The 14,196-nt window shown below is 38.3% G+C and overlaps 1 protein-coding gene across 3 annotated transcripts in view; it reads left to right on the forward strand.

Annotated features, from left to right (window-relative positions):
* Positions 1-14,196, forward strand: part of COMMD1 (copper metabolism domain containing 1) — a 190,290-nt gene that overhangs the window by 73,095 nt on the left and 102,999 nt on the right. The window contains exon 3 of one of the 3 annotated variants that reach the window (XM_055089201.1): positions 9,381-10,599. The exons of the other annotated variants lie outside the window; for them this stretch is intronic. Within the exon in view, the coding sequence (XP_054945176.1) occupies positions 9,381-9,389 (9 nt within the window). The 3' untranslated portion in view covers positions 9,390-10,599. Of the gene's footprint in view, positions 1-9,380; positions 10,600-14,196 lie in introns of those variants that run through there. 3 annotated transcript variants of the gene reach the window in all.

A 14,196-nucleotide genomic window follows, 5' to 3' on the forward strand; every position in this document is an offset into this window, starting at 1 on the left:
CACTGAATTAGCTAACCAGATTTATTTTCAGATAAATAATCAAATAAGTGGTTCTATTACATCCTATAATAGAAATTTATATCTTTTCTTCTAATGATGAATGCATTTTTTTAGCTGGCAGGTTTCCTCACATAATCCCTTCTTGAGTTTCTTAAGGTTTTTCCAGTATTTGTAGTTCCCTAATGACTTTAATTTTAATTTAAAAGATAATTCCTTTTAAAAAATTGTTCTTTTTCAAAATATATTTTGAGGACCTTTTATTTAGTTATTTTACAGTAGTGCTAATTGCCTTTACTAACTTTGGTTTCTCTGATCCTAAAGTCCATTTTCTTAACCACTCACTGTGTTATACAGCCTTCCTCCTATTATTCCTAGACCAAAAATCTGACAGAAAGGTGCAGAAAGTATTCTTGGATATCTAAGTTTCACCAGCCATTTTTATAGGCTGTTCATTTTTTATTCTGGCAGTAGGGATTATTTCATTTTGTCAAGTATTTATCATTTGGGCAGGAGTATGAAAACATACTTATCTATTTTGACTTTCCTAGAAAACTATTATAGTACTTCTTTAACTCGATATTTTCCTCATATTTCTTGAACTGGGGTTTATAATGTGCCTTTTGATTTTAGTAACTTATATACCATCTGAATTTATTGGGTACTGACACAGGGATTTTAAAAATCTATTTTTAAGTTCCTATGGTTTTTCTTTCATTTTTTTAGCTAAAGTAACAAGAAAAAACATTTTTTTTAGAACAGTATTTTGTCAATCAGTAAATCTAAACATCACTACACATGATTTTTTAGCTAGCTTCAGGAACATTTCATGATTATTTAGAACAAGTTGGTAAACTTTTTTTTGAGAGGACAGATATTTTATGCTTGACAGCTATACAGTTTCTGTCAGAAGTACTCATCATTCTTGGTGCAGCTCAAAAGCAGCCACAGACAGTATATAAACAAATGGGCACTCCTATCTTTCTAGAAGGTTTACCTATTTCAATAGAATCAATAGGTCTTAGAAGTCAGAGAGTCCTTAAGTACTCATCTAAGGTGAATTACATAGGTGAGGTGGTATATCCTCATTTTCCAGAGAAGGTGTATGTGACAGATAAGTGACTTGCTTCAAACATAGCTGATAAGTGGTAAAGTGAGAACTAAAATGGGGATCGGGGCTTCCCTGGTGGCGCAGTGGTTGGGAATCTGCCTGCCAATGCAGGGGACACGGGTTCGAGCCCTGGTCCGGGAAGATCCCACATGCTGCGGAGTAACTAAGCCTGTGCGCCACAGCTACTGAGTCTGTGCTCTAGAGCCCGCGAGCCACAACTACTGAAGCCCGCATGCCTAGAGTCTGTGCTCTGCAACAAGAGAAGCCACCACAGTGAGAGGCCCATCCACCACAACGAAGAGTAGCCCCCGCTCTCTGCAACTAGAGAAAGCCTGAGCGCAGCAACAAAGACCCAGTGCAGCCATAAATAAATAAATAAAATAAAATAAAATGGGGATCACCAGACTTAGTTTTTCCAAAAACCATTGACACCAACATCTAGGAGCTTTTGTTAGCGTCTCACAATAGTCTGTGCCAAGAAAACATGTTGGTTATAAAACATGTTGGTTATACAATGCAGTAATCATGAGCATTGATAGGAATATCACTCAGCAATAAGAAGGAAAGAACTTTTGATATATGCAACAAAATGGTTGAATCTCAAAATCATTTGCTGAGTGAAGTAAGCCAGATAAAAACTTATTTTAACATAATGTATGATTCTACTCATATAAAATCCTAGAAAATGCAATGTAATCTGTAGTGACAGAAAGCAGATGCCTGGTCATAAGAGTAGAGGGAGGGATAGATCAGATTACAGAGGGGTGCGTGAAAATTTTTAAGTGTGAAAAAAATGTTTATGTTCATTGTGGCAGCTGTTTTATGGATGTAAATATATGTATGTCAAAACTTATGAAATTGCATGCTTTAGATATGCAGTTTATTGTACATTACTTATACTTCAAAGTTGTAAAGAAAACGGTCACTGTGAAAATGATTGAAAATGCACTTTAACCCACAAAATCCTTTGAACGCAAATATATTCTTAAATCAAGAAAAGTTGTAAAGGAAGAAGTAAACTGTAAAAGAACCTAGGCTGGCAGTAAAATATACAACCCAGATCCTACCGGAAATGTTTTTGTGAGGCCTGGATCCTTGGTTAGTACTTCTATCAGCTTCTAGGTGAATGTTATTTATGAAATACTCTACTAAATCAACTTACCAGTTTTTAGAACACGTGTTTGTAACAAAGGCAAAGTTATTTTTACACTGCTGTCATTGGATGAGTTTGTGAGAGAATTAATGATTCTAGGATATTAAGAGGTTGCTTCTAAGAAGAATGACCAAGTTTTTTGAACTCTGGGGTGTATGTGTCCATGTACCCCAACAACTAAATTACTGTCTTCAATTTATGTTATTTTAAATCAGTGGTTCTCAATCATGGCTGTGCATAAGAATCACTTTTGGAGCTTTAAAAATTTTCATGCTCTGGACATACTTCAGACCAATTAAGTAAGAATCTGTGGGGATGGGACCTGGGCATCAGTATTCTTTAAAACTGGTGATTAAAAAAAAAAAACAAGGGTGGGGGTACTTACCTGGTGGTCCAGTGGTTAAGACTCCACGCTTCTACTGCAGGGGGCATGGGTTCGATCCCTGGTCGGGGAACTAAGATCCCACATGCCACACGGCGTGGCCAAAAAAAAAAGAACACGACAACTAAAAACTGGTGATTTCAGTATTCATCCAAGGTTGAGAACCACTGTGTTAAAGGTGCCAACTACTCTGATTTGAAATGTTAATATAGCTTGATATTAAATTTTTACGGTGAGAATTCAGTATATGTTGGCATATTACTTCTACTTGCCATAATTTGTGAAGTGCTTGGGGACTATTTATTCAGACAGTAGATGTGGTAGGTTTTTTCTGTCTTTCCCTCTCTATTTAAATTTCTCTCTCCTGCTCAGTTTGTCTGCATTACTTCTTTCTTTGGTCCAAAAACTGCATTTGACAATTGGCAGCCAAGTGCATGCATTAACTTTTTTTTCTTCTTAACCACAATATATAATGCCTTTGGGATATGAGGAAGCCAAAGTAATAGAGAAGTAACTAAGGCAGTATATATTTATGGAAATATGTAAAGCTAGAGAAAATGACTATGCACTAGTGACCTAAATACCTTTCTTGTAGTGAATGTTTTTCTTCAACAGAAATAAAATTTTTGCAAGAATAAAACATGAATTGTTATAAAAGTACACAGAAAACTCTGCGGTGAACATTTCATGTCCAAAGGGAAGAACGTCAGTGTTTTACTTGTATAATTGAGATCCTTTCATATTTGATCATAAATCACTGAGGGACCTAAGCCTTGAGGACTGTTGGAATCTGGCATGTGTCTTTAGGAAAGTTTTATTGTTCTGCTTACTTCATTAATACCACTGTTGTGTTTTCCTTTCCTGGAACTTAAATAGAAATTCTCATAGAGTGTTTTCTTTTTTTAAACAGTAACTTTTGGGAAGATAATTTATATGCTTAGTAGAGTCTCATACATGGTTATTTCTCTTTTTTTGAGACTGAATTTTGGTATTTTATAAAGACATGTTGGTTTTTCTTTTGTGACTTCTTGTTTTTCAAAACCAATAAGATGTTTTGTGAGGAAACATTTAGCCACAGCTTCCATGCTAAACCATTTAGTAGTAAATTATTTCTTCTTTCTTCTGCTGAATTGTTCTTTCATAAGCATTTAGAGATTCCCTGCCTGTAGCGATCCTGAAATATAAATCTCTGTTTCTTTATTGTCTTTTTTATTTTTATTTTTTAAAATATTTATTTATTTTGGCTGCACTGGTCTTAGTTGCGGCACGCAGGATCTTTAATTGTGGCATGCAAAACTCTTAGTTGTGGCATGCATATGGGATCTAGTTCCCCAACCAGGGATCGAACCCAGGCCCCCTGCATTGGGAGTGCAGAGTCTTACCCACTGGACCACCAGGGATGTCCATATTGTCTTTTTAAAACAATGAATAATGTTACTGCCTTTTCTAGACTTAAGTTTTAGTGTACCAAAACTCCTCTAGTTTTGGGTTGTGTTTTCAGCAGACACAAGGAAGAAGATAGAATCTACCTTTACTGATATAATTTTTTTTCTGGCCAACTCATCATATGCTCAATTTCATCATTTTCAAGCAGTTAGATAAGAGAATATCACATTGGGCTTCCCTGGTGGCGCAGTGGTTGAGAATCTGCCTGCCAATGCAGGGGACACGGGTTCAAGCCCTGGTCTGGGAAGATCCCACATGCCGCGGAGCAACTAAGCCCGTGAGCCACAATTACTGAGCCTGCGCGTCTGGAGCCTGTGCTCCGAAACAAGAGAGGCCGCAATAGTGAGAGGCCCACGCACCGCGATGAAGAGTGGCCCCTGCTTGCCACAACTGGAGAAAGCCCTCGCACAGAAACGAAGACCCAACACAGCAAAAATAAATAAATTTTTAAAAAAAAGATGGAATCTTATAAAAAAAAAAAAAGAGAATATCACATATCAAGAGACTATACACAATGGTTAAAAAAAAAAAAGAGTATATACAATGATAGACACACTCTGACTTCTAGGATCAAGACAGGTTAGGCTCTGGATTAAAAGGCCAGCATTTTGTCCAAAACATAGGTAAACATCTAATCTCAAAAGAAAGTAATCACTTATTTTTATTTTTTTATTTTTATTTTTTGTGGTATGCGGACCTCCCTCTGCTGCGGCCTCTCCCGTTGCGGAGCACAGCCTCCGGATGCGCAGGCCCAGCGGCCATGGCCCACGGGCCCAGCCGCTCCGCGGCACGTGGGATCCTCCCAGACCGGGGCGCGAACCCGGTTCCCCTGCATCAGCAGGCAGACGCGCAACCACTGCGCCACCAGGGAAGCCCCAGTCACTTATTTTTAATTTCCACAATTCCTTCTACACCAAGGTACACTGATCTCCTTGTATAATTCTGGTGGTAAGGAATAAGAACCTGCTAAAACCTGTGATTAATAATCAGTTTATGCTGAGCTGTCTTACATAGCATTGTAGCTTCATAAGCTGGAGCAGAGCCACCACAACTCCCTGCTTTGTGTCATAGAAGAAGCAAAATTTAAAGCACATTCTCTTTCTCATGCCCTTTCTCTCTTACATACATACATACATTTATATGTGTACCAATATATGGGGAAATTTGTAAAGATGGGATATAGAGAGTAAATAAAATGCCATTTTATTTTATTAACACTTACCATTTTGAGATCATGTTGCTTTATTCTCAGTAGCTATGGAGGAAAGTTTAGATAATCTTATTTGGTTATACACGCTGTAATGCTTGGTCTATTTCTGATAATTCTTGTTTTTTAGGTTGGATTTTCACTTTTAACAATGTAATAAAGGAAAGCCTCCAGAGAAATTAGTCAAGCTAATCTAATAAACCACCCTTTGTCAGTACGGATTGATGAAATTTAACAGCTTGAGGATACTTAAATCAGTTTAGAATACTTTTTTTAAAAAAATTAATTTATTTATTTGGTTGCACTGGTTCTTAGTTGCTGCAGGTGGACTCCTAAGCTGCAGCATGCAAACTCTTAGTTGCGGCATGCAAACTCTTAGTTGCGGCATGCATGTGGGATCTAGTTCCCTGACCAGGGATCAAACCCAGGCCCCCTGCATTGGGAGCATGGAGTCCTAGCCACTGCGCCACCAGGGAAGTCCCACATTTTTTTTAAATAAAGGAATTTTCCATTTTATATTTTATATCAGGTTTTGAACATTGAGTTTATTTAAGCTTTAATTCTGAATGGGTCAACCCTTTTTTGTAGCTCAAAGATGTGTTTCATAATAGTTTGTTTTCTAAAGTTGTGGTCCTAAACTTACAGTTCCAAGATATAATTTGTAGAAGGACAGTGCCTAGAGTCTATAACAACACAGAAAATAAATAGAATAAAAAATTTGGTCCTCCTCGAAAGCCATTGTGATTTTCATTGTGTTCATTTTTGCTAAAAAACAAACATGGAGATCCACAACTTAAAATTTAAATTCTGACTAACTCTGAATTAGCTATTTACAAAAAATACCTTGTACAGAAGGAAATGTTTTACAAAAGAGAAAAAGATGCTAAAAAACTTTTAACGTTACTAATTAGAATGAATATTTACATAACAGAGAATGGTAATAGCTAGTGGGGAAAAAATGTAAGTGGTCATCTAGTTTTGAAACAATTAAAATCAGAACTTTTCAGTAGCTGATAATTTACCCATTAAAAAGTAGACATTTGGGGGTATGTTTTATGTAAGAATTGTGTAATAATAAGTGGTACTTAATAGTTTTGATGTATTAAGATTAGAATGCTCTACTATTAATATGCTTGGTTTTCTTAACCAAGCCTCTGTTCAAAAATTTATATAATGATTTTGCATTTATTTTGATCTTAAATGACAGCCTTTTGAGACTTGATCCATGAGCAACATTTGACATACTTGACTTCTCTTTACTTTGAAACACTTGTCTTCCAGGACACCACATTTGCCTAATTTTCCCCCTAATTTTCTAGTCTGTTCCTTTTTTTTCCCTTTTCATATCTCTTTTTTTTGCTGGTTCTTTCTCATTTACCCCACTTCTCAATGTTGGAGTGTCCCTGGGCTTAAGTCTTTGGTCCTGTTTTCTTCCCTATGTCCAACACACTTCCTAGGTGATCTCATTTAGTTTTTTGTTTGTTTGTTTTAATTTATTTTATTTATTTATTTTTTGCTACATTGGGTCTTCACTGCTGCGCGTGGGCTTTCTCTAGTTGCGGCAAGTGGGGGCTACTCTTTGTTGTGGTGCGTGGGCTTCTCATTGCGGTGGCTTCTCTTGTAGTGGAGCACGGGCTGTAGGTGCGTGGGCTTCAGTAGTTGTGGCTCTCGGGTTCTAGAGCGCAGGCTCAGTAGTTGTGGCACATGGGCTTAATTGCTCTGCGGCATGTGGGATCTTCCCAGACCAGGGCTCGAACCTGTGTCCCCTGCATTGGGAGGTGGATTCTTAACCACTGCGCCACCAGGGAAGTCCCAGTTCTATGGATTTAAATACTATCTATAGCCTAACAACTCCCAAATTTATATCTCCAAACTGGATTTCTCCCTTAAATTCCAGGTATATACTTATGACATACTTGAGAACTCTATTTAAATGTGAAAAAAGGTATCAAAAAATTGAATATGCCCCAGACTAAGTTCCTTCTTTGCCTCCCATATTTGTTCCTCCTATATTTTTTATCATCTCAGTCAGTGGTACCTCCATTCTTCTGGTTCATATTCTCTTTTTCTCATGCCCACATCTAGTCCATCATCAAATCTTGTTGGGTTTAACTTGATTACTTTTCACTACTCCCCTCTACTCTGTTCAGATCACCATTACTTCTCTCCTAGTTTATAATTACATCCTCCTAACTGACCTCTCTGCATCTGCTCTTTAGCCTATTCTCAACACACAGCAGTGTGTCAACAGAGTGACTGTTAAAGCCTAAATCAGTTAATGTATTCAAGGCTCTCATCTCATTCTAGGGGCTTCCTTTCACAATCAGATTAATAGCTTTCTCCCTTGCTCAGTCTGCTCTAGCTAGACCCATGCTGATTGCTGATTCATGGATCGTGCTAAGCGTGCTCCCTCTTTAGGGTCTGTGCATTTGCTGTTCCCTCTCTCTGGATTGGTCTTCACTCAGATATTTATAGAATTAGCCTTTTCACTTTCCTGAGGTCTTTTTTAAAAAATTCGTCTTCTCAATAACGCTTTCACTGACCACCTCTCTAAAAGTTTAGTCCTCCACTTTCTGCTTTAATTTTTGAAAACTTTATTGAGCTATAATTTCCATACAATAAACTGTATCCATTTGAACTTTCCAGTTTGATTAATTTTGGCTGGTATATACACTTGTGAAACCACCATGGCAGTCAAGTGACAGAATGTGTTCATCATCCCTTAAAAGTCTCCTTCTTCCCCTGTACAATCCATCTCTCTCTCTCCAGCACAGTTCCTAGACAACCACTGATCTACCTTTTATCATCATAGATTAGTTTTTTCTGCTTTGTTTTTTCTTCTTGGCACTTATTACTATCTACCATGCTGTATATTTTATTGTAATTATTAATCTTGTCTGTGCTCCACATTAGCATGTAATGGGGTGAGGATTATTGCTGTTTTGTTCACAGCTGTATTCTCAAAGTCTAGGATGCTGCTTGGCACATGATATTCAGGAAATAGTTGTTGAATGAATAGATGAATCATATAATTCACTATTTTACTAAGCATCTAACATGTATCATGCACTGTGTAGGTGTTGAGGATGTATCAGTGAACAATACGGCCAAGTCTCTTATCCTAAGGAGCTGACAGTAAACAAAAAATAGTAGTAATTAGTGTAAGAAAGTGTATCAGAGACTGAAGAGCCTTACCAAAGCTCAGAAGAGGAAATGGCTCTTTTTACCCAGGAAGCTGAGGAAGGCAACTCTAAGGAGGTACATTTGCATTTGGTTTCTCTGATTTCAACTCTGATTCAGAGTTAAATGTCATGAACTAAGAAAAACAAAAAAGTTGGTACAGGTAGTATGACTTCTCTAGAGTTTATGAACATAACCCTTGTGTTTAGCACATAGGTGTGACCTTTGGCACTGGATTAGTACAGGTTGTCCTTCCCTTCCTCCCTTCTTTCCTTCCTTCCTTCCTTCCCTCCCTCCCTTCGTTCCTTCCTTCCTTTCTTCTTCCCTTCTTTCCTCCCTTCCTCCTCCCTCTCTCCCTCTCTTTCTTTCTTTCTCTCCTTCTCTCTCTTTCTTCCTCCCTCCCTCCTTCCCTCCCTCTCCCCCCTCTCCTTCCCTCCCTCTCCTTCCCTCCCTTCCTCTCTTCCTCTCTCTCTCTTTCTCCTCCCTCCCTCCCTCCCTTCCTTCTTTCTTTTCTTCCTCCACTTCCTACATGTTGGTTTTCCAGTTTCTTAAACCACAGGTGGTAACAGGTACCAAGAAGTAAATTGGCAGAAAAATCATTGTAAGCAAAAGCAAGACTCATTTACTACAGTGGTTCTCAGCATCACTGGGTATCAGACTCACTGGAGGAGCTTTTAAAAATTATTTAAAAGCCTTTAAAAAAGGGCTTTTGCTTTCGTTTGAGAGAAGGAAGTCTTCTCTAAGGAGGCAAGCTGATCTGAGAGCTCAAAATACATGCAGAGGGAACAGCAAAGGCAAGAAGTAGGCCTTGGTAGGAAATCTGAATTTTTATTCTAAGTATAATAGGAAACCATTGGAGGGCTTCAAACAAGGGACTGATACAATGTGATTTATGTCTTCATAGGACCCCTGATTCATGTGTGAAGGATGAATAATATAATGAAGAGTGAAGCCATGATACCGAGAACTCATTAAAAAAAATCACTATGGTTGGAACTGGTTTTTTGCACGTTAAAAGCTATTCTCTTTTGCTTACAAATCTCTGTGTGGTAGTAGTTAGGTAAAATGTGGTCTCAAGGTAAAAACAGAAAAACCCGAAAACTTCATCCTTCATTCTGTTAGCAAGGTTAGGTATACAGAATGAACAGAGCCAAAATTAATACTCCACTTTAAAATGGGGTTACGTGGACTTCTGACAATCTTCATTCCACATTTTTACCTCTTTTCCACAATTATGACAATCTCCTTCCTTTTTAAATTTTATTGTAACATGTTTCAAAATTTGGCAAGCCCGGGGGCTTCCCTGGTGATGCAGTGGTTAAGAAATCTGCCTGCCAATGCAGGGGACACCGGTTCAATCCCTGGTCTGGAAAGATCCCACATGCCACGGAGCAGCTAAGCCCATGCGCCACAACTACTGAGCCTGCGCTCCGGAGCTCATGTGCCACAACTACTGAAGCCCGCACGCCTAGAGCCCGTGCTCCGCAACAAGAGAAACCACTGCAATGAGAGAAGCCCACGCACTGCAAGGAAGAGTATCCCCCGCTCGCCGCAACTAGAGAAAGCCCGCGCACAGCAATGCAGCCAAAAATAAATAAATACAATAAATTTTAAAAAAAATTTTGGCAAGCCCAGAGATAATACAAACCATTATTGTGCCAAAAGGGAAGAAAGTGAAGCCAAGAGAACACTTAGAGGGCACTATGGTACTGGTCCAGGTAATATAATATTAGCCAGGAAGATGGAGATAATTTTAATAGTCAGTGTGGAGAGAAGTGAGCAGAAAGAAGAAACATTTTAATGTATTGTAGATGAGTTGCTTTGGGATGGGTTGGAAGGGATGTAGAAAATGAAAGAAGGTGAGGAATTGGGGATAACTCTTTTTTTGCATGAATATGTTAGTGTAATTTGGTAACTCTAGTCTTTGTTTAAGAGTCTTATTGATAAATTGGCCATCTAATACACAACTTGAGTTTTTCCCCAGCCCTTCCACTGGGGAAAAAAGTAAATCAAAAGAAATGAACATTTGGCAGTTAAGAAAATGCTTTTGTGCTGAAGTAATTTTATTTAAAACCCCCCAGTTTATGAAGAGATGCATTTGAGATGATTGAGCTTAAATTTTACCTAACAGGCTTTAAAAAAAAAGTCATTGTTTCTTATGATGTACCCTTTTCTTTATGTATATTATGCTTCAATATAAAGATTTAAAGAGGTAGAGATATGAGTGTTTGTCTTTGCAAACTCGTTGCACCTGTGAGAACAGGGCTTTAGCAGAGCTGAAGTCCTTGGCTTCTGACTAATATCCTGCCAATAGGCAGCCGCTGGTGTTGGACTTCTTTCAGATTGTTACCATTCAGGCTTTTTGGTTCTATTCTTGTGGACAGTTGGGGTGCTTGAGAGGAAGCCAGGAAACCAAGCCTTAAGAGGATTTGGAAACAATTTTTGTGCTAAACTCAGGGTGACAGTATCCTGCCCAGAAATGTTGAAACTGCTTGTGTTTGTCTAGTATTTGTGTACTGGCTGGTGGGCTGTGGGCTTCATTCCATGTATGCTGCTGCTCTACTGCCAAGATGAAGGCCTCTGACCCAAGCCCATTCTTAGCACTTTTTTAAATTATGTAAACTATACATACATAAAATTTACCATTTAACCATTTTTAAGTGTATAGTTCAGTGGTATTAAGTATATTCACAGTGTTGTGTAACCATCACCACTCTCTATGTCTAGAACTTTTTTATTATCCCAAACAGGAACTCTGCACCCACTAAACAATAACTCCCCATTGTCATCTCTTTCTGGCCCCTGGTATTCTCTGTCTACCTTCTGTGTCTTTGAATTTGCCCGTTCTACTAGGTACCTCATGTAAGTGGAATCACACAATAATTGCTCTTTTGTGTCTGGCTTATTTCGCTTTGCATAATGTCTTAAGATTCATCCATTTTGTAGCATTGTCTCAGAATTTCAATGCTTTTTAAGGCTGAATAATGTTTCACTGTATGTATATACCACACTTTATCCATTAATCTGTTGATGGACATACGAGTTGTTTCCATCTTTTGGTTTTTGTGAATAATGTTACTGTGGACGTGGTGTACAAATATCAGTTTGAGTCCCTGCATAGGGTGTATACCTAGGAGTAGAATTGTGAGAGCATATGATAATTTTATGTTTAAGTTTCTGAGGAACTGCAAAACTGTTTTCCACAGTGGCTACAACCACTTTATATCCTTTTCAGCAATGTGTGGGTGTTCTAATTTCTGCACATCCTCATCAACATCTGTTATTTCCTTCCTTCCTTTTTTTTTTAAATTGCCATCCTAATGGATGTGAACATTCCCTAATGGTTAGTGATGTTGAGCGTCTTTTCATGTGCTTATTGGTAATTTGTGTAGAGAAATGTCTACTCAAGTCGTTTGCCCACTTTTTAATCTGGTTGTTTGTTGTTGTTGAGTTATAGGAGTTCTTTATATATTCTGGATATCAATCACTTATCAGATATATGATTTACAAATATTCTCTTGCGTTCTGTGGGTTATCTTTTCACTCTCTAGATAATATCCTTGGATGCACAAAAAATTTTAATTTTGATGTAGTCCAATATATCTATTTTTTCTTTAGTTTCCTGTGCTTTTAGTGTCATGACCAAGAAATAATTACCAAATCCAGTGTCATGAAACTTTTCCCCTGTTTTCTTCTAAGAGTTTTATAGTTTTAGCTCTTATGTTTAGGTCTTTGATCCATTTTGATTTAATTTTTATATATGGTGAAAGGCCTTTCTTAACACTTCTGAATGAATTTTTAAAAAATGATTTCTCAATTGAGGGAACAGAAAGTGGGACATTTGAATTTAGAAGCTAAGTTTCAGTTTTATCATGTTTCTGAACTTTCTAGATAGCTCTGTCTGTAATTAATCAAAGAGAGCTCAGTAGTATCACCCAAGTTACAGGTGGCACTTAATAATGCGTGGTAGTCACTAGGAATGAGCTCAGATTAACTGCCAAATAAGTTCAACATCCTGTTCATTGTCAGGATTATTAATTTAAGTAGATTAGAGGAAGTCAATAACAGTGGAAGTATATCTGAATTTTAATAAGTCATTTAATAGTCTGTGGTTATAGTAGAGAAACAAGAACTGAATTATGATGATAAAGCTCATGAGTGCATAGCTAATTGAGTGGTGACATCCAAACAACATTGATCACAAAGTGAGTTTGGGACTTTCCTGGTGGTGCAGTGGTTAAGAATCCACCTGCCAATGCAGGGGACACGGGTTCGAGCCCTGGTGCAGGAAGATCCCACAGGCTGCGGAGCAACTAAGCCTGTGCACCAGGACTACTGAGCCTGCACTCTAGAGCCCGTGAGCCACAAGTACTGAGTCCGCATGCCACAACTACTGAAGCCTGCGTGCCTAGAGCCCATGCTCCGCGACAAGAGAAGCCACTGCAACGAGAAGCCTGCACACTGCAACGAAGCGTAGCCCCTGCTCCCTGCAACTAGAGAAAGCCGGTGCGCAGCAACAAAGACCCAACGCAGCCAAAAATAAATAAAAATAAATAAATTAAACAAAAAAACAAAGTGAGTTTGACCAGTTATCCTATGATAGATAACTCCCCCTCACACATTCCCTTAGTCTAGAAAAAACAGCTTAGCCCTCTAGGAATAGAATTTAAGGTTTCCATGCTCTATCACCTATTTATATTGTACAGTCCTACCAAGAGGGACTGTATTTTCCATACATACATATCCTTTTCTGTTGCTACTTGGAATGTTCTTTATCCATCCCCATTTTCACTTGGTTAAATCCTCTCTCTTCTTTAGAGTTCATATTACTGATTATCTCTGCCATGATTTCCTCCCTAGTTATCTCAGCTGGATCAGATAATCTGAATTCTCAGGATATTTGAACCTTTCTTTGGCATTTCATACAACTTAGATTTAAAATGAGAAACAAAGCACCTATATTAGTGTCTAACTTAAGCAAAAAAAAAAGGAGGTTAGCAGGTTATGTACTTAGGAAGCCCAAAAGTGGTTCTTGGCTTCAGATACCTCTTGGCTCTCTCTGGCTCTGTTCATGTCATTCTGTAAACAAACTTATTCCCTGTGGAGGTAAAATGATGGCTTTCAAGCCCAGACTTATCTTTTCAGCTTTGCAATACCAGTGGAAAGAGGTACTTCTCTCTTCGCATTGTGTATATATTGACTAAAGCCTGAAATTCTTATTTACCCTGCTTAGGTCACATAGCTACCCATGGAGAAGTCACTGTTTACAGGAATTAGGGTAATTGAAACTTGCAGTATTTGCCCAGCTCTTTAACCAGGGGTAAGGTAAGGTACAGATTGACAGCTAATACCACAGGGAATAGGTAAGGAGTAGTTTCCCAAAGGAATTAGGACAAACAAAACCAGTGTATGTCCACTACAGTGCCTTGTTAGTTTATGCCTTCAAGAAACCGATGTGTGTGTGTGTGTGTGTGTGTGTGTATTTTTTTGGCTGCACTGTGTAGCATGTTAGTTCCCCAACCAGGGATCAGACGCATGCCCCCTGCAGTGGAAGCGTGGGAGCCCTAACCACTGGACCACCAGGGTATTCCCAAGAAGCCTACAATTTATCATTAATATATATATCCCTTATAGCCTCAAAATATTAAAGTAGGTGTTTGATAAATTTTTGGATGAATTGATAAGGGAGAGAATCCATGTGTTAGTTATCTGCTACTGCA

The sequence above is a fragment of the Physeter macrocephalus genome, chromosome 12 (assembly GCF_002837175.3).
Source record: "Physeter macrocephalus isolate SW-GA chromosome 12, ASM283717v5, whole genome shotgun sequence".
Classification (NCBI taxonomy): Eukaryota; Metazoa; Chordata; class Mammalia; order Artiodactyla; family Physeteridae; genus Physeter; species Physeter macrocephalus.